This window comes from Bombina bombina, chromosome 5 (assembly GCF_027579735.1).
Source record: "Bombina bombina isolate aBomBom1 chromosome 5, aBomBom1.pri, whole genome shotgun sequence".
In the NCBI taxonomy this organism is placed as follows: Eukaryota; Metazoa; Chordata; class Amphibia; order Anura; family Bombinatoridae; genus Bombina; species Bombina bombina.
The window spans coordinates 1,156,340,250-1,156,366,874 of record NC_069503.1 but is presented as its reverse complement, the minus strand read 5'-3'; the positions used below and the strand labels follow the sequence as shown (position 1 = coordinate 1,156,366,874).

Sequence of the window (26,625 nt, the reverse complement as noted above, 5' to 3'; positions counted from 1 at the left end):
ACCACAGGTCCCCTCTGCGCTCTTCACCTGGTCTCACCACAAGTCTCCTCTGCGCTCTTCACCTAGTCTCACCACAAGTCCCCGCTGCGCTCTTCACCTGGTCTCACCACAGGTCCCCTCTGTTTCCCTCACCTGGTCTCACCACAGGTCCCCTCTGTTTCCCTCACTTGGTCTCACCACAGGTCCCCTCTGTTTCCCTCACTTGGTCTCACCACAAGTCCGCTCTGCGCTCTTCACCTGGTCTCACCACAGGTCCCCTCTGTGCTCTTCACCTAGTCTCACCACAAGTCCCCTCTGCGCTCTTCACCTAGTCTCACCACAAGTCCCCTCTGCGCTCTTCACCTGGTCTCACCACAGGTCCCCTCTGCGCTCTTCACCTGGTCTCACCACAGGTCCCCTCTATTTCCCTCACTTGGTCTCCTCACAAGTCCCCTCTGCGCTCTTCACCTAGTCTCACCACAGGTCCCCTCTGTGCTCTTCACCTAGTCTCACCACAAGTCCCCGCTGCGCTCTTCATCTGGTCTCACCACAAGTCCCCTCTGTGCTCTTCACCTGGTCTCACCACAGGTCCCCTCTGTTTCCCTCACTTGGTCTCACCACAGGTCCCCTCTGCGCTCTTCACCTAGTCTCACCACAAGTCCCCGCTGCGCTCTTCACCTGGTCTCACCACAGGTCCCCTCTGTTTCCCTCACTTGGTCTCACCACAGGTCCCCTCTGCGCTCTTCACCTAGTCTCACCACAGGTCCCCTCTGCGCTCTTCACCTGGTCTCACCACAAGTCCCCTCTGCACTCTTCACCTGGTCTCACCACAGGTCCCCTCTGCGCTCTTCACCTGGTCTCACCAGAGGTCCCCTCTGCACTCTTCACCTGGTCTCACCACAAGTCCCCGCTGCGCTCTTCACCTGGTCTCACCACAGGTCCCCTCTGTTTCCCTCACTTGGTCTCACCACAGGTCCCCTCTGCGCTCTTCACCTGGTCTCACCACAAGTCCCCTCTGCGCTCTTCACCTGGTCTCACCACAGGTCCCCTCTGTTTCCCTCACTTGGTCTCACCACAGGTCTCCTCTGCGCTCTTCACCTGGTCTCACCACAAGTCCCCTCTGCGCTCTTCACCTGGTCTCACCACAGGTCCCCTCTGCGCTCTTCACCTGGTCTCACCACATGTCCCCTCTGTTTCCCTCACCTGGTCTCACCACAAGTCCCCTCTGTACCCCTCACCTGGTCTCACCACAGGCCCCCTCTGTGCCCCTCACCTGGTCTCACCACAGGCCCCCTCTGTGCCCCTCACCTGGTCTCACCACAGGCCCCCTCTGAGCCCCTCACCTGGTCTCACCACAGGCCCCCTCTGTGACCTTCACCTGGTCTCACCACAGGTCCCCTCTGTGCCCCTCACCTAGTCTCACCACAAGTCACCTATGTGCCCCTCACCTGGTCTCACCACAGGTCACCTATGTGCCCCTCACCTGGTCTCACCACAGGTCACCTATGTGCCCCTCACCTAGTCTCACCACAAGTTACCTATGTGCCCCTCACCTGGTCTCACCACAAGTCCCCTCTGCGCTCTTCACCTGGTCTCACCACAAGTCCCCTCTGCTTCCCTCACCTGGTCTTACTACAGGTCCCCTCTGTGCCCCTCACCTGGTTTCACAACAGGTCCCCTCTGTGCCCCTCACCTGGTCTCACAACAGGTCCCCTCTGCGCTCCTCACCTATTTTCACCACAGGTCCCCTCTGTGCCCCTCACCTAGTCTCACCACAAGTCACCTCTGCGCTCTTCACCTGGTCTCACCACAGGTCCCCTCTGTTTCCCTCACTTGGTCTCATCACAGGTCCCCTCTGTGCTCTTCACCTGGTCTCACCACAAGTCCCCTCTGTGCCCCTCACCTGGTCTCACCACAAGTCACCTATGTGCCCCTCACCTAGTCTCACCACAGTTCCCCTCTGTGCCCCTCACCTAGTCTCACCACAGGTCCCCTCTGTGCCCCTCACCCGGTCTCACCACAAGTCCCCTCTGTGCCCATCACCTGGTCTCACCACAGGCCCCCTCTGTGCCCTTCACCTGGTCTCACCACAGATCCCCTCTGCGCTCCTCACCTAGTCTCACCACAGGGCCTCTCTGTGCCCCTCACCTGGTCTCACCACAGGTCCCCTCTGTGCCCCTCACCTGGTCTCACCACAGGTCCCCTCTGTGCCCCTCACCTAGTCTCACCACAGGTCCCCTCTGTGCCCCTCACCTGGTCTCACCACAGGTCCCCTCTGTGCTCTTCACTTGGTCTCACCACAGGTCCCCTCACTTGGTCTCACCACAGGTCCCCTCTGTGCCCCTCACCTGGTCTCACCACAGGTCCCCTCTGTGCCCCTCACCTGGTCTCACCACAAGTTCCCTCTGCATTCTTCACCTGGTCTCACCACAAGTCCCCTCTGCTTCCCGCACCTGGTCTCACCACAGGTCCCCTCTGTCTTCTCTGAGCTCTTCACCTGGTCTCACCACAGGTCCCTTCTGCGCTCCTCACCTAGTCTCACCACAGGTCCCCTCACTTGGTCTCACCACAGGTCCCCTCTGTGCTCCTCACCTAGTCTCACCACAAGTCACCTATGTGTCCCTCACCTAGTCTCACCACAGGTCCCCTCTGTGCCCCTCACCTGGTCTCACCACAAGTCCCCTCTGCTTCCCGCACCTGGTCTCACCACAGGTCCCCTCTGTCCCCTCTGAGCTCTTCACTTGGTCTCACCACAGGTCCCCTCACTTGGTCTCACCACAGGCCCCCTCGTGCACTTCACTTGGTCTCACCACAGGTACTCTCTGTGCCCTTCACCTGGTCTCACCACAGGTCCCCTCTGTGCCCTTCACCTGGTCCCACCACAGGTACTCTCTGTGCCCTTCACCTGGTCTCACCACAGGTCCCCTCTGCGCTCCTCACCTGGTCTCACCACAGGTTCCCTCTGCGCTCCTCACCTAGTCTCACCACAGGTCCCCTCACTTGGTCTCACCACAGGTCCCCTCACTTGGTCTCACCACAGGTCCCCTTTGCGCTCCTCACCTGGTCTCACCACAGGTCCCCTCTGTGCCCTTCACCTGGTCTCACCACAGGTCCCCTCTGTGCCCTTCACCTGGTCCCACCACAGGTACTCTCTGTGCCCTTCACCTGGTCTCACCACAGGTCCCCTCTGCGCTCCTCACCTGGTCTCACCACAGGTTCCCTCTGCGCTCCTCACCTAGTCTCACCACAGGTCCCCTCACTTGGTCTCACCACAGGTCCCCTCACTTGGTCTCACCACAGGTCCCCTCTGCGCTCCTCACCTAGTCTCACCACAAGTCACCTATGTGCCCCTCACCTAGTCTCACCACAGGTCCCCTCTGTGCCCCTCACCTGGTCCCACCACAGGTCCCCTCTGTGCCCCTCACCTGGTCTCACCACAGGTCCCCTCTGTGCCCCTCACCTGGTCTCACCACAAGTCCCCTCTGTGCCCCTCACCTGGTCTCACCACAGGTCCCCTCTGTGCCCCTCACCTGGTCTCACCACAAGTTCCCTCTGCGCTCTTCACCTGGTCTCACCACAAGTCCCCTCTGCTTCCCGCACCTGGTCTCACCACAGGTCCCCTCTGTCCCCCTCATCTGGTCTCACCACAGGTCCCTTCTGTCCCCTCAGAGCTCTTGACTTGGTCTCACCACAGGTCCCCTCACTTGGTCTCACCACAGGCCCCCTCTGTGCCCTTCACCTGGTCTCACCACAGGTACTCTCTGTGCCCTTCACCTGCTCTCACCACAGGTCCCCTCTGTGCCCTTCACCTGGTCTCACCACAGGTCCCCTTTGTGCTCTTCACCTGGTCTCACCACAAGTCCCCTCTGCGCTCTTCACCTGCTCTTACTACAAGTCACCTCTGCTTCCCTCACCTGGTCTTACCACAAGTCCCCTCTGTGCCCTTCACCTGGTCTCACCACAAGTCCCCTCTGTGCTCTTCACCTGGTCTCACCACAAGTCCCCTCACTTGGTCTCACCACAGGTCCCCTCTGTGCTCCTCACCTAGTCTCACCACAAGTCACCTATGTGTCCCTCACCTAGTCTCACCACAGGTCCCCTCTGTGCCCCTCACCTGGTCTCACCACAGGTCCCCTCTGTGCCCCTCACCTGGTCTCACCACAAGTCCCCTCTGCTTCCCGCACCTGGTCTCACCACAGGTCCCCTCTGTCCCCTCTGAGCTCTTCACTTGGTCTCACCACAGGTCCCCTCACTTGGTCTCACCACAGGCCCCCTCGTGCTCTTCACTTGGTCTCACCACAGGTACTCTCTGTGCCCTTCACCTGGTCTCACCACAGGTCCCCTCTGTGCCCTTCACCTGGTCCCACCACAGGTACTCTCTGTGCCCTTCACCTGGTCTCACCACAGGTCCCCTCTGCGCTCCTCACCTGGTCTCACCACAGGTTCCCTCTGCGCTCCTCACCTAGTCTCACCACAGGTCCCCTCACTTGGTCTCACCACAGGTCCCCTCACTTGGTCTCACCACAGGTCCCCTTTGCGCTCCTCACCTGGTCTCACCACAGGTCCCCTCTGTGCCCTTCACCTGGTCTCACCACAGGTCCCCTCTGTGCCCTTCACCTGGTCCCACCACAGGTACTCTCTGTGCCCTTCACCTGGTCTCACCACAGGTCCCCTCTGCGCTCCTCACCTGGTCTCACCACAGGTTCCCTCTGCGCTCCTCACCTAGTCTCACCACAGGTCCCCTCACTTGGTCTCACCACAGGTCCCCTCTGCGCTCCTCACCTAGTCTCACCACAAGTCACCTATGTGCCCCTCACCTAGTCTCACCACAGGTCCCCTCTGTGCCCCTCACCTGGTCCCACCACAGGTCCCCTCTGTGCCCCTCACCTGGTCTCACCACAGGTCCCCTCTGTGCCCCTCACCTGGTCTCACCACAAGTCCCCTCTGTGCCCCTCACCTGGTCTCACCACAGGTCCCCTCTGTGTCCCTCACCTGGTCTCACCACAAGTTCCCTCTGCGCTCTTCACCTGGTCTCACCACAAGTCCCCTCTGCTTCCCGCACCTGGTCTCACCACAGGTCCCCTCTGTCCCCCTCATCTGGTCTCACCACAGGTCCCCTCTGTCCCCTCAGAGCTCTTGACTTGGTCTCACCACAGGTCCCCTCACTTGGTCTCACCACAGGCCCCCTCTGTGCCCTTCACCTGGTCTCACCACAGGTACTCTCTGTGCCCTTCACCTGCTCTCACCACAGGTCCCCTCTGTGCCCTTCACCTGGTCTCACCACAGGTCCCCTTTGTGCTCTTCACCTGGTCTCACCACAAGTCCCCTCTGCGCTCTTCACCTGCTCTTACTACAAGTCACCTCTGCTTCCCTCACCTGGTCTTACCACAAGTCCCCTCTGTGCCCTTCACCTGGTCTCACCACAAGTCCCCTCTGTGCTCTTCACCTGGTCTCATCACAAGTCCCCTCTGCGCTCTTCACCTGCTCTTACTACAAGTCACCTCTGCTTCCCTCACCTGGTCTCACCACAAGTCCCCTCTGTGCCCTTCACCTGGTCTCACCACAAGTCCCCTCTGCGCTCTTCACCTGGTCTCCCCACAGGTCCCCTCTGTTTCCCTCATCTTCTCTTACCACATGTCCCCTCTGTGCCCTTCACCTGGTCTCCCCACAGGTCCCCTCTGTTTCCCTCATCTGTTCTTACCACAGGTCCCCTCTGTGCCCTTCACCTGGTCTCACCACAGGTCCCCTCTGTGCTCTTCAACTGGTCTCCCCAGATGTACCCTCTGTTTCCCTCATCTGTTCTTACCACAGGTCCCCACTGTGCCCTTCGCCTGGTCTCACCACAGGTCCCCTTTGCACCCTTCACCTGGTCTTACCACAAAGTCCCCTCTGCGCTCGTCACCTGGTCTTACCACAAGTCCTTTCTGCTTTCCTCACCTGGTCTTAATACAAATCTCCCCCCCTTTTTGCCCTTCACCTGGTCTCACCACAGGTACCATCTGCTTCCTTTACCTGGTCTCACCTAAGGGCCCCTATTTTTCCCTCACCTGGTCTCTACAAAAGTCCACTCAGCACCACTCACCTGGTCTCACAACAGGTCTTCTCTGTCTTACCACAAGCCCTCAATGCTTCCCTTAACTGACCATACCACTGGCCCCCTCTGTGCCGCTCCTCTGACCTCTGGTTCCTTACCTGTTTTCTGGCTTCTCGAATAGATGCTTCGTAGAATTGTGAGAAATTTTTCACTTGGCTCCTCAAACTGTTATAGTTGGTTTTCATGTTCTTTAAAACAGGCTGTAAAGAGGCCAAACGAGTTTGTACTCCTAGGGGAAAAAAACAAAACACTGAATGATACACAATAGCAGAGGCAGAAATGAGCCTGAGTGGTGTACAAGCCAATGGCTCACTGGAAGTTAAAAGGGAGATTTTAACTGCTCCAGTGGACTTGCTATGTGCGGCACGGGAACCTCCTGAAATCACTAGTTGCCAGACAGTGAGATCTCATTGGCTTTCTACTATAAATGCTCAGTGGGGCACAATTTATTAGCGACTTATATAGGGTAATAATAAGATACCCTCAGCTCACCAGACAGCTGGTCCCGCAGGTGCTCCAGATGCTGCTCAGAGCTTTCTGACGCCTCCTTTATAGCCTCCTCCTTCTGCGCCTCCAGCTGGTGAATCTCCTGCATCAGCGCATCCCTCAGCAGGGCAATCTCTGACTCATAAGCTGAAATCTGAATGCAAAGACAGGTAACTGAAATACCTGATATAACTCTGTTCCTCATGGTCTCTGATACCCCTGAGCTATCTCAGTGACATACCAACTAGCATCAATACTCTTGCTAATCATCTCTCACTGGGAACATTCTATGGGGCCGATTTATTATGGCCCGAATTGGGCCAAATACATCTGTTTAGGTGCGAGCCTTCAGGCTCGCCGGAAACGGGAGTTAAGAAGCAGCGTTCTTAAGACCGCTGCTCCTTAACTCATACGCCTCCACTGAGGCTACGGACATCAATCCGCCCGATTAGTGTATGATCGGGTTTATTGACACCCCTGCTAGCGGCCGATTTGAATCTGCAGGGGGCAGCAGTTCACCAGAACTGCTTGTGCAATGTTAAATGGCAACAGCGTATGCTGTCGGCATTAAGCGATATCTGGCGGACATTGATAAATCAGCCCCTAAGTGTCATAGGGGCAACTCCAGTCCTTGAGAGCCACAGACTGACCTGGATTTGGGAATCTTCTCTGTATGAGCTAATGTCACATGGGTGCAATTGCAGGGGCTGAATCCTTAACTCTTGCTATGTTTGCTGCTAAGGGTTTAGAGTGAGGCACTTCTGTTATAAATATACTTGTACAGCTTCTGATTGGTTTTACTCAGTAACAAAATAATTGGCCTGCACACAATGTAAGATGATGGGGACTGGGATACTCGTTTTATTAGTAGCTAGGCAAATGTTCCTCTTTTTAAGGCACCCCTAGGCAGCTGAAAGTTTTCCTAATGGAATATGGCACTGGCAACTCCCCGTCCCAAATTCCCCTGAATTAAAATTCCTAAGTTGTCCAAGGATTGCTCAGAATCTAAGCTTCAGGGCAGCCGGCATTCTCAGTGAGGAAACTATCCCCTTACCTTAAGCCTGAGGCTGGATGTTAGGTTCTCTGATCCCTGCAGTTGTTCCTCAAGTCTTTGGCACCGCTCTCCCTGGCAGAATATCTGAGCCATAAGATGTTGGTTCCTTTCCTCAGCCTCTGCCAGAGACTTCAGCACTGCTGGAGATTCAACCTCTAATGTCTTAGTCACATACTGTAATAACCAAAGAGTGACATAAATAATACAGAAATCCACTCAGCGCCTGTAGCCATGCAACACATTCATTGTCACCAGCATCCCTGTCATCAGTAACCTTAGTGCCCTGCTCCCTGTCACCAGTAGCCTTAGTGCCCTGCTCCCTTTCATCAGTAGCCTTAGTGGCTTAATCCCTGTCATTATTAGCCTTAGTGCCCTCCTCCCATTCACCAGTAGCCTTAGTGCCCTGCTCCCTGTCACCAGTAGCTTTAGTGCCCTGCTCCCTGTCACCAGTAGCCTTAGTGCCCTGCTCCCTGTCACCAGTAGCCTTAGTGCCCTGCTCCCTGTCACCAGTAGCCTTAGTGCCCTGCTCCCTGTCACCAGTAGCCTTAGTGTTCTGCTCCTTGTCACCAGTAGCCTTAGTGACCTGCTCCCTGTCATCAGTAGCCTTAGTGTCCTGCTCCATGTCATCAGTAACCTTAGTGTCCTGCTCCATGTCATCAGTAGCCTTAGTGCCCTGCTCCCTGTCATCAGTAGCCTTAGTGCCCTGCTCCCTGTCATCAGTAGCCTTAGTGCCCTGCTCCCTGTCATCAGTAGCCTTAGTGCCCTGCTCCCTATCATCAGTAGCCTTAGTGCCCTGCTCCCTGTCACCAGTAGCCTTAGTGCCCTGCTCCCTGTCACCAGTAGCCTTAGTGCCCTGCTCCCTGTCACCAGTAGCCTTAGTGCCCTGCTCCCTGTCACCAGTAGCCTTAGTGCTCTGCTCCCTGTCATCAGTAGCCTTAGTGACCTGCTCCATGTCATCAGTAGCCTTAGTGTCCTGCTCCCTGTCACCAGTAGCCTTAGTGTCCTGCTCCATGTCATCAGTAGCCTTAGTGCCCTGCTCCCTGTCATCAGTAGCCTTAGTGCCCTGCTCCCTGTCATCAGTAGCCTTAGTGTCCTGCTCCCTGTCACCAATAGCCTTAGTGCCCTGCTCCCTGTCATCAGTAGCCTTAGTGCCCTGCTCCCTGTCATCAGTAGCCTTAGTGCCCTGCTCCCTGTCATCAGTAGCCTTAGTGTCCTGCTCCCTGTCACCAATAGCCTTAGTGCCCTGCTCCCTGTCACCAGTAGCCTTAGTGCCCTGCTCCCTGTCACCAATAGCCTTAGTGCCCTGCTTCCTGTCACCAGTAGCCTTAGTGCCCTGCTCCCTGTCACCAGTAGCCTTAGTGCCCTGCTCCCTGTCACCAGTAGCCTTAGTGCCCTGCTCCCTGTCACCAGTAGCCTTAGTACCCTGCTCCCTGTCACCAGTAGCCTTAGTGCCTTGCTCCCTGTCACCAGTAGCCTTAGTGCAGTATTCCCTGTCATCAGTAGCCTTAGTGACCTGCTCCCTGTCACCAGTAGCCTTAGTGCCCTGCTTCCTGTCATCAGTAGCCTTAGTGCCCTGCTCCCTGTCATCAGTAGCCTTAGTGACCTATTCCCTGTCATCAGTAGCCTTAGTGCCATGCTCCCTCTCATCAGTAGCCTTAGTGTCCTGCTCCATGTCATCAGTAGCCTTAGTGTCCTGCTCCCTGTGATCATCAGTAGCCTTAGTGACCTATTCCCTGTCATCAGTAGCCTTAGTGCCATGCTCCCTGTCATCAGTAGCCTTAGTGTCCTGCTCCATGTCATCAGTAGCCTTAGTGTCCTGCTCCCTGTGATCATCAGTAGCCTTAGTGACCTACTCCCTGTCATCAGTAGCCTTAGTGTCCTGCTCCATGTCATCAGTAGCCTTAGTGCCCTGCTCCCTGTCACCAGTAGCCTTAATGCCCTGCTCCCTGTCACCAGTAGCCTTAATGCCCTGCTCCCTGTCACCAGTAGCCTTAGTGTCCTAGTCCAACTCTCAGTAGTCCTGACAACCTACTCTCTGCCCCCACAGCCTTAGTACCCTGTTCCCTATAGCTTTAGCACCCTACTCTATGACCACCCCCCCTTAGCCTTAGCACCCTACTCTCTGACCCCCATATCCTTAGCGCCCTGCTCCTCATATCGTTAGTGCTTTGCTCGCTATAGCCTTAGCACCCTACTCTCTGATCCCCCTTAGCCTTAGTGCCCTCTCCCTTTCACACATAGCCTTGACCCTCCTCTCTCCCTGTAGCACTTAGCCTTGACCCCTTCCCTATCGCACATAGCCTTTCCACCCTCTCCCTTTTACCCATAGCCTTGGCTGCCTTCTCCCTTTCACCTATAAACTTGACCCCTCTCTCCCTGTCACCCATAGACTTGGCCACTCCATGTTGCTGCAGCCATGTGATTTGCTGTCACCTGTATATCTGCTGGTTTTTTCCTCTCATTTTCCAGTGACAGCTGCAGTCTCTGGATCCTCTCATCCAGCTGACTTATTTCCACTTCCTTGCGCCATGTTATGTTCTCCACCTGCCCCTTTACATGAACAAGCTGCTCCACCTTTTGCTGCAGAGTCATCTCCAGATGTTGCACTTTGGTGCGCAGGTCATCATTCTCCTGTGAAAAATTATGAAAAGACAACACCAATTGCAGCCAATCCAGAGCTGATACACCTGTAACTAACGAGAGCTCAGAACACACACTGCAGCCAATCCAGACCCGATACACCTGTAACTAACGAGAGCTCAGAACACACACTGCAGCCAATCCAGAGCCGATACACCTGTAACTAACGACAGCTCAGAACACACACTGCAGCCAATCCAGAGCCGATACACCTGTAACTAATGACAGCTCAGAACACACACTGCAGCCAATCCAGAGCCGATACACCTGTAACTAATGACAGCTCAGAACACACACTGCAGCCAATCCAGAGCCGATACACCTGTAACTAATGACAGCTCAGAACACACACTGCAGCCAATCCAGAGCTGATACACCTGTAACTAATGACAGCTCAGAACACACACTGCAGCCAATCCAGAGCCGATACACCTGTAACTAATGACAGCTCAGAACACACACTGCAGCCAATCCAGAGCTGATACACCTGTAACTAATGACAGCTCAGAACACACACTGCAGCCAATCCAGAGCCGATACACCTGTAACTAACGACAGCTCAGAACACACACTGCAGCCAATCCAGAGCCGATACACCTGTAACTAACGACAGCTCAGAACACACACTGCAGCCATTCCAGAGCTGATACACCTGTAACTAATGACAGCTCAGAACACACACTGCAGCCAATCCAGAGCTGATACACTTGTAACTAACGACAGCTCAAAACACACACTGCAGCCAATCCAGAGCTGATACACCTGTAACTAACGACAGCTCAGAACACACACTGCAGCCAATTCAGAGCTGATACACCTGTAACTAACGACAGCTCAAAACACACACTGCAGCCAATCCAGAGCTGATACACCTGTAACTAATGACAGCTCAGAACACACACTGCAGCCAATCCAGAGCTGATACACCTGTAACTAATGACAGCTCAGAACACACACTGCAGCCAATCCAGAGCTGATACACCTGTAACTAACGACAGCTCAGAACACACACTGCAGCCAATCCAGAGCTGATACACCTGTAACTAACGGGAGCTCAGAACAAACACTGCAGCCAATCCAGAGCTGATACACCTGTAACTAACGAGAGATCAGAACACACACTGCAGCCATTCCAGAGCTGATACACCTGTAACTAACGACAGCTCAGAACACACACTGCAGCCAATCCAGAGCTGATACACCTGTAACTAACGGGAGCTCAGAACAAACACTGCAGCCAATCCAGAGCTGATACACCTGTAACTAACGAGAGATCAGAACACACACTGCAGCCAATCCAGAGCTGATACACCTGTAACTAATGACAGCTCAGAACACACACTGCAGCCAATCCAGAGCTGATACACCTGTAACTAACGACAGCTCAGAACACACAATACAGCCAATCCAGAGCCGATACACCTGTAACTAACGGGAGCTCAGAACACACACTGCAGCCAATCCAGAGCTGATACACCTGTAACTAACGACAGCTCAGAACACACACTGCAGCCAATCCAGAGCTGATACACCTGTAACTAACGACAGCTCAGAACACACACTGCAGCCAATCCAGACCCGATATACCTGTAACTAACGACAGCTCAGAACACACACTGCAGCCAATCCAGAGCTGATACACCTGTAACTAACGACAGCTCAGAACACACACTGCAGCCAATCCAGACCCGATATACCTGTAACTAACGACAGCTCAGAACACACACTGCAGCCAATACAGAGCCAATACACCTGTAACTAACGACAGCTCAGAACACACACTGCAGCCAATCCAGAGCTGATACACCTGTAACTAATGACAGCTCAGAACACACACTGCAGCCATTCCAGAGCCGATACACCTGTAACTAACGACAGCTCAGAACACACACTGCAGCCAATCCAGACCCAATATACCTGTAACTAACGACAGCTCAGAACACACACTGCAGCCAATCCAGACCCGATACACCTGTAACTAACGACAGCTCAGAACACACACTGCAGCCAATCCAGACCCGATACACCTGTAACTAATGACAGCTCAGAACACACACTGCAGCCAATCCAGAGCTGATACACCTGTAACTAACGAAAGCTCAGAACACACACTGCAGCCAATCCAGAGCCGATACACCTGTAACTAATGACAGCTCAGAACACACACTGCAGCCAATCCAGAGCCGATACACCTGTAACTAATGACAGCTCAGAGCACACACTGCAGCCAATCCAGACCCCATACACCTGTAACTAACGACAGCTCAGAACACACACTGCAGCCAATCCAGAGCTGATACACCTGTAACTAACGAGAGCTCAGAACACACACTGCAGCCAATCCAGAGCTGATACACCTGTAAGTAACGACAGCTCAGAACACACACTGCAGCCAATCCAGAGCTGATACACCTGTAACTAACGAGAGCTCAGAACACACACTGCAGCCAATCCAGAGCTGATACACCTGTAACTAACGAGAGCTCAGAACACACACTGCAGCCAATCCAGAGCTGATACACCTGTAACTAATGAGAGATCAGAACACACACTGCAGCCAATCCAGACCCGATACACCTGTAACTAACGACAGCTCAGAACACACACTGCAGCCAATCCAGAGCTGATACACCTGTAACTAATGACAGCTCAGAACACACACTGCAGCCAATCCAGAGCTGATACACCTGTAACTAACGAGAGCTCAGAACACACACTGCAGCCAATCCAGAGCTGATACACCTGTAACTAACGAGAGCTCAGAACACACACTGCAGCCAATCCAGACCCGATATACCTGTAACTAACGACAGCTCAAAACACACACTGCAGCCAATTCAGAGCTGATACACCTGTAACTAACGACAGCTCAGAACACACACTGCAGCCAATTCAGAGCTGATACACCTGTAACTAACGAGAGCTCAGAACAAACACTGCAGCCAATCCAGAGCTGATACACCTGTAACTAACGACAGCTCAGAACACACACTGCAGCCAATCCAGAGCCAATACACCTGTAACTAACGACAGCTCAGAACACACACTGCAGCCAATCCAGACCCGATATACCTGTAACTAACGACAGCTCAGAACACACACTGCAGCCAATCCAGAGCCGATACACCTGTAACTAACGACAGCTCAGAACACACACTGCAGCCAATCCAGACCCGATATACCTGTAACTAACGACAGCTCAGAACACACACTGCAGCCAATCCAGACCCGATATACCTGTAACTAACGACAGCTCAGAACACACACTGCAGCCATTCCAGAGCTGATACACCTGTAACTAACGAGAGCTCAGAACACACACTGCAGCCAATCCAGAGCTGATACACCTGTAACTAACGGGAGCTCAGAACACACACTGCAGCCAATCCAGAGCCGATAAACCTGTAACTAATGACAGCTCAGAACACACACTGCAGCCAATCCAGACCCGATACACCTGTAACTAACGACAGCTCAGAACACACACTGCAGCCAATCCAGAGCTGATACACCTGTAACTAACGACAGCTCAGAACACACACTGCAGCCAATCCAGAGCCGATACACCTGTAACTAACGACAGCTCAGAACACACACTGCAGCCATTCCAGAGCTGATACACCTGTAACTAACGGGAGCTCAGAACACACACTGCAGCCAATCCAGAGCTGATACACCTGTAACTAACGAGAGCTCAGAACAAACACTGCAGCCAATCCAGAGCCAATACACCTGTAACTAATGACAGCTCAGAACACACACTGCAGCCAATCCAGACCCGATACACCTGTAACTAACGACAGCTCAGAACACACACTGCAGCCATTCCAGACCCGATACACCTGTAACTAACGACAGCTCAGAACACACACTGCAGCCAATCCAGACCCGATACACCTGTAACTAACGACAGCTCAGAACACACACTGCAGCCAATCCAGACCCGATACACCTGTAACTAACGACAGCTCAGAACACACACTGCAGCCAATCCAGACCCGATATACCTGTAACTAACGACAGCTCAGAACACACACTGCAGCCAATCCAGACCCGATATACCTGTAACTAGCGAAAGCTCAGAACACACACTGCAGCCAATCCAGAGCTGATACACCTGTAACTAATGAGAGATCAGAACACACAATGCAGCCAATCCAGAGCCGATACACCTGTAACTAACGACAGCTCAGAACACACAATGCAGCCAATCCAGAGCTGATACACCTGTAACTAACGACAGCTCAGAACACACACTGCAGCCAATCCAGAGCTGACACACCTGTAACTAACGAGAGCTCAGAACACACACTGCAGCCAATCCAGACCCGATACACCTGTAACTAATGAGAGATCAGAACACACACTGCAGCCAATTCAGAGCCAATACACCTGTAACTAACGACAGCTCAGAACACACACTGCAGCCAATGCAGACCCGATACACCTGTAACTAATGACAGCTCAGAACACACACTGCAGCCAATCCAGACCCGATACACCTGTAACTAATGAGAGATCAGAACACACACTGCAGCCAATCCAGAGCAGATACACCTGTAACTAATGACAGCTCAGAACACACACTGCAGCCAATCCAGAGCCAATACACCTGTAACTAATGACAGCTCAGAACACACACTGCAGCCAATCCAGAGCCAATACACCTGTAACTAATGACAGCTCAGAACACACACTGCAGCCAATCCAGAGCTGATACACCTGTAACTAACGACAGCTCAGAACACACACTGCAGCCAATCCAGACCCGATACACCTGTAACTAACGACAGCTCAGAACACACACTGCAGCCAATGCAGACCCGATACACCTGTAACTAATGACAGCTCAGAACACACACTGCAGCCAATCCAGACCCGATACACCTGTAACTAATGACAGCTCAGAACACACACTGCAGCCAATCCAGACCCTATACACCTGTAACTAATGACAGCTCAGAACACACACTGCAGCCAATGCAGACCCGATACACCTGTAACTAATGACAGCTCAGAACACACACTGCAGCCAATCCAGAGCCGATACACCTGTAAATAATGACAGCTCAGAACACACACTGCAGCCAATCCAGAGCTGATACACCTGTAACTAACGACAGCTCAGAACACACACTGCAGCCAATCCAGAGCCGATACACCTGTAACTAATGACAGCTCAGAACACACACTGCAGCCAATCCAGAGCTGATACACCTGTAACTAACGAGAGCTCAGAACAAACACTGCAGCCAATCCAGAGCCGATACACCTGTAACTAACGACAGCTCAGAACACACACTGCAGCCAATCCAGAGCTGATACACCTGTAACTAACGACAGCTCAGAACACACACTGCAGCCAATCCAGAGCTGATACACCTGTAACTAACGACAGCTCAGAACACACACTGCAGCCAATCCAGAGCTGATACACCTGTAACTAATGACAGCTCAGAACACACACTGCAGCCAATCCAGAGCTGATACACCTGTAACTAACGGGAGCTCAGAACACACACTGCAGCCAATGCAGACCCGATACACCTGTAACTAACGACAGCTCAGAACACACACTGCAGCCAATCCAGAGCCGATACACCTGTAACTAACGGGAGCTCAGAACAAACACTGCAGCCAATCCAGAGCTGATACACCTGTAACTAATGACAGCTCAGAACACACACTGCAGCCAATCCAGACCCGATATACCTGTAACTAACGACAGCTCAGAACACACACTGCAGCCAATCCAGAGCCGATATACCTGTAACTAATGACAGCTCAGAACACACACTGCAGCCAATCCAGAGCCAATACACCTGTAACTAACGACAGCTCAGAACACACACTGCAGCCAATCCAGACCCGATACACCTGTAACTAACGGGAGCTCAGAACAAACACTGCAGCCAATCCAGAGCTGATACACCTGTAACTAACGGGAGCTCAGAACACACACTGCAGCCAATCCAGAGCTGATACACCTGTAACTAACGGGAGCTCAGAACACACACTGCAGCCAATCCAGACCCGATACACCTGTAACTAACAAAAGCTCAGAACACACACTGCAGCCAATCCAGAGCCAATACACCTGTAACTAATGACAGCTCAGAACACACACTGCAGCCAATCCAGACCCGATATACCTGTAACTAGCGAAAGCTCAGAACACACACTGCAGCCAATCCAGAGCTGATACACCTGTAACTAATGAGAGATCAGAACACACAATGCAGCCAATCCAGAGCCGATACACCTGTAACTAACGACAGCTCAGAACACACACTGCAGCCAATCCAGAGCTGATACACCTGTAACTAACGAGAGCTCAGAACACACACTGCAGCCAATCCAGACCCGATACACCTGTAACTAATGAGAGATCAGAACACACACTGCAGCCAATTCAGAGCCGATACACCTGTAACTAATGACAGCTCAGAACACACACTGCAGCCAATTCAGAGCCAATACACCTGTAACTAATGACAGCTCAGAACACACACTGCAGCCAATCCAGAGCCAATACACCTGTAACTAATGACAGCTCAGAACACACACTGCAGCCAATCCAGAGCTGATACACCTGTAACTAATGACAGCTCAGAACACACACTGCAGCCAATCCAGAGCCGATACACCTGTAACTAATGACAGCTCAGAACACACACTGCAGCCAATCCAGAGCCAATACACCTGTAACTAATGACAGCTCAGAACACACACTGCAGCCAATCCACACCCGATACACCTGTAACTAATGACAGCTCAGAACACACACTGCAGCCAATCCAGAGCCGATACACCTGTAAATAATGACAGCTCAGAACACACACTGCAGCCAATCCAGAGCTGATACACCTGTAACTAACGACAGCTCAGAACACACACTGCAGCCAATCCAGAGCCGATACACCTGTAACTAATGACAGCTCAGAACACACACTGCAGCCAATCAAGAGCTGATACACCTGTAACTAACGAGAGCTCAGAACAAACACTGCAGCCAATCCAGAGCCGATACACCTGTAACTAACGACAGCTCAGAACACACACTGCAGCCAATCCAGAGCTGATACACCTGTAACTAACGACAGCTCAGAACACACACTGCAGCCAATCCAGAGCTGATACACCTGTAACTAACGAGAGCTCAGAACACACACTGCAGCCAATCCAGAGCTGATACACCTGTAACTAACGGGAGCTCAGAACACACACTGCAGCCAATGCAGACCCGATACACCTGTAACTAACGACAGCTCAGAACACACACTGCAGCCAATCCAGAGCCAATACACCTGTAACTAATGACAGCTCAGAACACACACTGCAGCCAATCCAGAGCCGATACACCTGTAACTAATGACAGCTCAGAACACACACTGCAGCCAATCCAGAGCCGATACACCTGTAACTAATGACAGCTCAGAACACACACTGCAGCCAATCCAGAGCCGATACACCTGTAACTAACGACAGCTCAGAACAAACACTGCAGCCAATCCAGAGCTGATACACCTGTAACTAACGGGAGCTCAGAACACACACTGCAGCCAATCCAGAGCTGATACACCTGTAACTAACGGGAGCTCAGAACACACACTGCAGCCAATCCAGACCCGATACACCTGTAACTAACAAAAGCTCAGAACACACACTGCAGCCAATCCAGAGCCAATACACCTGTAACTAATGACAGCTCAGAACACACACTGCAGCCAATCCAGAGCCAATACACCTGTAACTAATGACAGCTCAGAACACACACTGCAGCCAATCCAGAGCTGATACACCTGTAACTAATGACAGCTCAGAACACACACTGCAGCCAATCCAGAGCCAATACACCTGTAACTAACGACAGCTCAGAACACACACTGCAGCCAATACAGAGCCAATACACCTGTAACTAATGACAGCTCAGAACACACACTGCAGCCAATCCAGAGCTGATACACCTGTAACTAATGACAGCTCAGAACACACACTGCAGCCAATCCAGACCCGATATACCTGTAACTAACGAAAGCTCAGAACACACACTGCAGCCAATCCAGAGCCGATATACCTGTAACTAATGACAGCTCAGAACACACACTGCAGCCAATCCAGACCCGATATACCTGTAACTAAAGAAAGCTCAGAACACACACTGCAGCCAATCCAGAGCCGATATACCTGTAACTAACGACAGCTCAGAACACACACTGCAGCCAATTCAGAGCCGATACACCTGTAACTAACGACAGCTCAGAACACACACTGCAGCCAATCCAGACCCGATATACCTGTAACTAACGAGAGCTCAGAACACACACTGCAGCCAATCCAGAGCTGATACACCTGTAACTAATGACAGCTCAGAACACACACTGCAGCCAATCCAGACCCGATATACCTGTAACTAACGAGAGCTCAGAACACACACTGCAGCCAATTCAGAGCTGATACACCTGTAACTAACGACAGCTCAGAACACACACTGCAGCCAATTCAGAGCTGATACACCTGTAACTAACGACAGCTCAGAACACACACTGCAGCCAATTCAGAGCTGATACACCTGTAACTAACGACAGCTCAGAACACACACTGCAGCCAATCCAGAGCTGATACACCTGTAACTAACGACAGCTCAGAACACACACTGCAGCCAATCCAGAGCTGATACACCTGTAACTAACGACAGCTCAGAACACACACTGCAGCCAATTCAGAGCTGATACACCTGTAACTAACGACAGCTCAGAACACACACTGCAGCCAATCCAGAGCTGATACACCTGTAACTAACGACAGCTCAGAACACACACTGCAGCCAATTCAGAGCTGATACACCTGTAACTAACGACAGCTCAGAACACACACTGCAGCCAATCCAGAGCTGATACACCTGTAACTAACGACAGCTCAGAACACACACTGCAGCCAATCCAGAGCCGATACACCTGTAACTAACGACAGCTCAGAACACACACTGCAGCCAATTCAGAGCCAATACACCTGTAACTAATGACAGCTCAGAACACACACTGCAGCCAATCCAGACCCGATACACCTGTAACTAATGACAGCTCAGAACACACACTGCAGCCAATGCAGACCCGATACACCTGTAACTAATGACAGCTCAGAACACACACTGCAGCCAATCCAGACCCGATACACCTGTAACTAACGACAGCTCAGAACACACACTGCAGCCAATTCAGAGCTGATACACCTGTAACTAACGGGAGCTCAGAACACACACTGCAGCCAATCCAGAGCTGATACACCTGTAACTAACGACAGCTCAGAACACACACTGCAGCCATTCCAGAGCTGATACACCTGTAACTAATGACAGCTCAGAACACACACTGCAGCCAATCCAGAGCTGATACACCTGTAACTAATGACAGCTCAGAACACACACTGCAGCCAATTCAGAGCCGATACACCTGTAACTAACGAAAGCTCAGAACACACACTGCAGCCAATCCAGAGCCGATACACCTGTAACTAATGACAGCTCAGAACACACACTGCAGCCAATTCAGAGCTGATACACCTGTAACTAACGACAGCTCAGAACACACACTGCAGCCAATTCAGAGCTGATACACCTGTAACTAATGACAGCTCAGAACAAACACTGCAGCCAATCCAGAGCTGATACACCTGTAACTAACGAAAGCTCAGAACACACACTGCAGCCAATCCAGACCCCATACACCTGTAACTAACGACAGCTCAGAACACACACTGCAGCCAATCCAGAGCTGATACACCTGTAACTAATGACAGCTCAGAACACACACTGCAGCCAATCCAGAGCCGATACACCTGTAACTAACGACAGCTCAGAACACATAATGCAGCCAATCCAGAGCTGATACACCTGTAACTAACGACAGCTCAGAACACACACTGCAGCCAATCCAGAGCTGATACACCTGTAACTAACGACAGCTCAGAACACACACTGCAGCCAATTCAGAGCTGATACACCTGTAACTAACGACAGCTCAAAACACACACTGCAGCCAATCCAGAGCTGATACACCTGTAACTAACGGGAGCTCAGAACACACACTGCAGCCAATCCAGAGCTGATACACCTGTAACTAACGAGAGCTCAGAACAAACACTGCAGCCAATCCAGAGCTGATACACCTGTAACTAACGGGAGCTCAGAACACACACTGCAGCCAATCCAGAGCTGATACACCTGTAACTAACGAGAGCTCAGAACACACACTGCAGCCAATCCAGAGCTGATACACCTGTAACTAACAAAAGCTCAGAACACACACTGCAGCCAATCCAGAGCTGATACACCTGTAACTAATGACAGCTCAGAACACACACTGCAGCCAATCCAGAGCTGATACACCTGTAACTAATGACAGCTCAGAACACACACTGCAGCCAATCCAGAGCCGATACACCTGTAACTAACGGGAGCTCAGAACACACACTGCAGCCAATCCAGAGCCGATACACCTGTAACTAAAGAGAGATCAGAACAAACACTGCAGTAAATCCAGAGCCAATACACCTGTAACTAACGACAGCTCAGAACACACACTGCAGCCAATCCAGAGCTGATACACCTGTAACTAACGACAGCTCAGAACACACACTGCAGCCAATCCAGAGCTGATACACCTGTAACTAACGACAGCTCAGAACACACACTGCAGCCAATCCAGAGCTGATACACCTGTAACTAACGACAGCTCAGAACACACACTGCAGCCAATTCAGAGCTGATACACCTGTAACTAACGACAGCTCAGAACACACACTGCAGCCAATCCAGACCCGATACACCTGTAACTAAAGAGAGATCAGAACACACACTGCAGCCAATCCAGACCCGATACACCTGTAACTAACAAAAGCTCAGAACACACACTGCAGCCAATCCAGACCCGATACACCTGTAACTAACAAAAGCTCAGAACACACACTGCAGCCAATCCAGACCCGATACACCTGTAACTAATGAGAGATCAGAACACACACTGCAGCCAATTCAGAGCTGATACACCTGTAACTAACGACAGCTCAGAACACACACTGCAGCCAATCCAGAGCTGATACACCTGTAACTAACGACAGCTCAGAACACACACTGCAGCCAATCCAGAGCTGATACACCTGTAACTAAAGAGAGATCAGAACACACACTGCAGCCAATCCAGACCCGATACACCTGTAACTAACAAAAGCTCAGAACACACACTGCAGCCAATCCAGACCCGATACACCTGTAACTAACAAAAGCTCAGAACACACACTGCAGCCAATCCAGACCCGATACACCTGTAACTAACAAAAGCTCAGAACACACACTGCAGCCAATCCAGAGCCAATACACCTGTAACTAATGAGAGATCAGAACACACACTGCAGCCAATTCAGAGCCAATACACCTGTAACTAACGACAGCTCAGAACACACACTGCAGCCAATCCAGAGCCAATACACCTGTAACTAATGACAGCTCAGAACACACACTGCAGCCAATCCAGACCCGATACACCTGTAACTAACGACAGCTCAGAACACACACTGCAGCCAATGCAGACCCGATACACCTGTAACTAACGACAGCTCAGAACACACACTGCAGCCAATCCAGACCCGATACACCTGTAACTAACGACAGCTCAGAACACACACTGCAGCCAATGCAGACCCGATACACCTGTAACTAATGACAGCTCAGAACACACACTGCAGCCAATCCAGACCCGATACACCTGTAACTAATGAGAGATCAGAACACACACTGCAGCCAATTCAGAGCCAATACACCTGTAACTAATGACAGCTCAGAACACACACTGCAGCCAATCCAGAGCCAATACACCTGTAACTAATGACAGCTCAGAACACACACTGCAGCCAATCCAGACCCGATACACCTGTAACTAATGACAGCTCAGAACACACACTGCAGCCAATCCAGAGCCGATACACCTGTAAATAATGACAGCTCAGAACACACACTGCAGCCAATCCAGAGCTGATACACCTGTAACTAACGACAGCTCAGAACACACACTGCAGCCAATCCAGAGCCGATACACCTGTAACTAACGACAGCTCAGAACACACACTGCAGCCAATCCAGAGCCGATACACCTGTAACTAACGACAGCTCAGAACACACACTGCAGCCAATCCAGAGCTGATACACCTGTAACTAATGACAGCTCAGAACACACACTGCAGCCAATCCAGAGCTGATACACCTGTAACTAACGAGAGCTCAGAACAAACACTGCAGCCAATCCAGAGCCGATACACCTGTAACTAACGACAGCTCAGAACACACACTGCAGCCAATCCAGAGCTGATACACCTGTAACTAACGACAGCTCAGAACACACACTGCAGCCAAACCAGAGCTGATACACCTGTAACTAACGAGAGCTCAGAACACACACTGCAGCCAATCCAGAGCTGATACACCTGTAACTAACGGGAGCTCAGAACACACACTGCAGCCAATGCAGACCCGATACACCTGTAACTAACGACAGCTCAGAACACACACTGCAGCCAATCCAGAGCCGATACACCTGTAACTAACGACAGCTCAGAACACACACTGCAGCCAATCCAGACCCGATACACCTGTAACTAACGGGAGCTCAGAACAAACACTGCAGCCAATCCAGAGCTGATACACCTGTAACTAACGGGAGCTCAGAACACACACTGCAGCCAATCCAGAGCTGATACACCTGTAACTAACGGGAGCTCAGAACACACACTGCAGCCAATCCAGACCCGATACACCTGTAACTAACAAAAGCTCAGAACACACACTGCAGCCAATCCAGAGCCAATACACCTGTAACTAATGACAGCTCAGAACACACTCTGCAGCCAATCCAGAGCCAATACACCTGTAACTAATGACAGCTCAGAACACACACTGCAGCCAATCCAGAGCTGATACACCTGTAACTAATGACAGCTCAGAACACACACTGCAGCCAATCCAGAGCCAATACACCTGTAACTAACGACAGCTCAGAACACACACTGCAGCCAATCCAGACCCGATACACCTGTAACTAACGACAGCTCAGAACACACACTGCAGCCAATACAGAGCCAATACACCTGTAACTAATGACAGCTCAGAACACACACTGCAGCCAATCCAGAGCTGATACACCTGTAACTAATGACAGCTCAGAACACACACTGCAGCCAATCCAGACCCGATATACCTGTAACTAACGACAGCTCAGAACACACACTGCAGCCAATCCAGAGCCGATATACCTGTAACTAATGACAGCTCAGAACACACACTGCAGCCAATCCAGAGCTGATACACCTGTAACTAATGACAGCTCAGAACACACACTGCAGCCAATCCAGACCCGATATACCTGTAACTAACGACAGCTCAGAACACACACTGCAGCCAATCCAGAGCCGATACACCTGTAACTAACGAAAGCTCAGAACACACACTGCAGCCAATCCAGAGCCGATACACCTGTAACTAATGACAGCTCAGAACACACACTGCAGCCAATCCAGAGCTGATACACCTGTAACTAACGACAGCTCAGAACACACACTGCAGCCAATTCAGAGCTGATACACCTGTAACTAACGACAGCTCAGAACACACACTGCAGCCAATTCAGAGCTGATACACCTGTAACTAACGGGAGCTCAGAACACACACTGCAGCCAATCCAGAGCTGATACACCTGTAACTAACGAGAGCTCAGAACAAACACTGCAGCCAATCCAGAGCTGATACACCTGTAACTAATGACAGCTCAGAACACACACTGCAGCCAATCCAGAGCCGATACACCTGTAACTAACGACAGCTCAGAACACATAATGCAGCCAATCCAGAGCTGATACACCTGTAACTAACGACAGCTCAGAACACACACTGCAGCCAATCCAGAGCTGATACACCTGTAACTAACGACAGCTCAGAACACACACTGCAGCCAATCCAGACCCGATACACCTGTAACTAACGAAAGCTCAGAACACACACTGCAGCCAATCCAGAGCCGATACACCTGTAACTAACGACAGCTCAGAACACACACTGCAGCCAATCCAGAGCCGATACACCTGTAACTAACGACAGCTCAGAACACACACTGCAGCCAATCCAGAGCCGATACACCTGTAACTAACGACAGCTCAGAACACATAATGCAGCCAATCCAGAGCTGATACACCTGTAACTAACGACAGCTCAGAACACACACTGCAGCCAATCCAGAGCTGATACACCTGTAACTAACGACAGCTCAGAACACACACTGCAGCCAATTCAGAGCTGATACACCTGTAACTAACGACAGCTCAAAACACACACTGCAGCCAATCCAGAGCTGATACACCTGTAACTAACGACAGCTCAGAACACACACTGCAGCCAATCCAGAGCTGATACACCTGTAACTAACGGGAGCTCAGAACAAACACTGCAGCCAATCCAGAGCTGATACACCTGTAACTAACGGGAGCTCAGAACACACACTGCAGCCAATCCAGAGCTGATACACCTGTAACTAACTAGAGCTCAGAACACACACTGCAGCCAATCCAGAGCTGATACACCTGTAACTAACGAGAGCTCAGAACAAACACTGCAGCCAATCCAGAGCTGATACACCTGTAACTAACGGGAGCTCAGAACACACACTGCAGCCAATCCAGAGCTGATACACCTGTAACTAACGAGAGCTCAGAACACACACTGCAGCCAATCCAGAGCTGATACACCTGTAACTAACAAAAGCTCAGAACACACACTGCAGCCAATCCAGAGCTGATACACCTGTAACTAATGACAGCTCAGAACACACACTGCAGCCAATCCAGAGCTGATACACCTGTAACTAATGACAGCTCAGAACACACACTGCAGCCAATCCAGAGCTGATACACCTGTAACTAACGACAGCTCAGAACACATAATGCAGCCAATCCAGAGCCGATACACCTGTAACTAACGGGAGCTCAGAACACACACTGCAGCCAATCCAGAGCCGATACACCTGTAACTAACGAGAGCTCAGAACACACACTGCAGCCAATCCAGAGCTGATACATCATACACCTGTAACTAAAGAGAGATCAGAACAAACACTGCAGTAAATCCAGAGCCAATACACCTGTAACTAACGACAGCTCAGAACACACAATGCAGCCAATCCAGAGCTGATACACCTGTAACTAACGACAGCTCAGAACACACAATGCAGCCAATCCAGAGCTGATACACCTGTAACTAACGACAGCTCAGAACACACACTGCAGCCAATCCAGACCCGATATACCTGTAACTAATGACAGCTCAGAACACATAATGCAGCCAATCCAGAGCTGATACACCTGTAACTAGCGACAGCTCAGAACACACACTGCAGCCAATCCAGAGCTGATACATCTGTAACTAATGACAGCTCAGAACACACACTGCAGCCAATCCAGAGCTGATACACCTGTAACTAACGACAGCTCAGAACACACACTGCAGCCAATCCAGAGCTGATACACCTGTAACTAACGACAGCTCAGAACACACACTGCAGCCAATCCAGAGCTGATACACCTGTAACTAACGACAGCTCAGAACACAAACTGCAGGCAATCCAGACCCGATACACCTGTAACTAACGACAGCTCAGAACAAACACTGCAGCCAATCCAGAGCTGATACACCTGTAACTAACGACAGCTCAGAACACAAACTGCAGGCAATCCAGAGCTGATACACCTGTAACTAACGACAGCTCAGAACACAAACTGCAGGCAATCCAGACCCGATACACCTGTAACTAACGAGAGCTCAGAACAAACACTGCAGCCAATCCAGAGCTGATACACCTGTAACTAACGACAGCTCAGAACACACACTGCAGCCAATCCAGAGCTGATACACCTGTAACTAACGACAGCTCAGAACACACACTGCAGCCAATCCAGAGCTGATACACTTGTAACTAACGGGAGCTCAGAACACACACTGCAGCCAATCCAGAGCTGATACACCTGTAACTAATGACAGCTCAGAACACACAATACAGCCAATCCAGAGCTGATACACCTGTAACTAACGACAGCTCAAAACACACACTGCAGCCAATCCAGAGCTGATACACCTGTAACTAATGACAGCTCAGAACACACACTGCAGCCAATCCAGAGCAGATACACCTGTAACTAACAAGAGATCAGAACAAACACTGCAGCCAATCCAGACCCGATACACCTGTAACTAACGACAGCTCAGAACACACACTGCAGCCAATCCAGAGCCGATACACCTGTAACTAATGACAGCTCAGAACACACACTGCAGCCA

At 51.4% G+C, this 26,625-nt stretch overlaps 1 protein-coding gene across 1 annotated transcript in view; it reads right to left on the bottom strand.

Moving 5' to 3' along the window:
- Positions 1 to 26,625, bottom strand: part of LOC128661762 (kinesin-like protein KIFC3) — a 344,529-nt gene that overhangs the window by 181,157 nt on the left and 136,747 nt on the right. Inside the window, exons 8-11 of the mRNA XM_053715982.1 lie at positions 10,047 to 10,244; positions 7,614 to 7,787; positions 6,566 to 6,713; positions 6,172 to 6,302 (exon numbers count right to left, since the gene is read on the bottom strand). Coding sequence (XP_053571957.1) covers positions 6,172 to 6,302; positions 6,566 to 6,713; positions 7,614 to 7,787; positions 10,047 to 10,244 — 651 coding nt within the window. The remainder of the gene's footprint in view (positions 1 to 6,171; positions 6,303 to 6,565; positions 6,714 to 7,613; positions 7,788 to 10,046; positions 10,245 to 26,625) is intronic.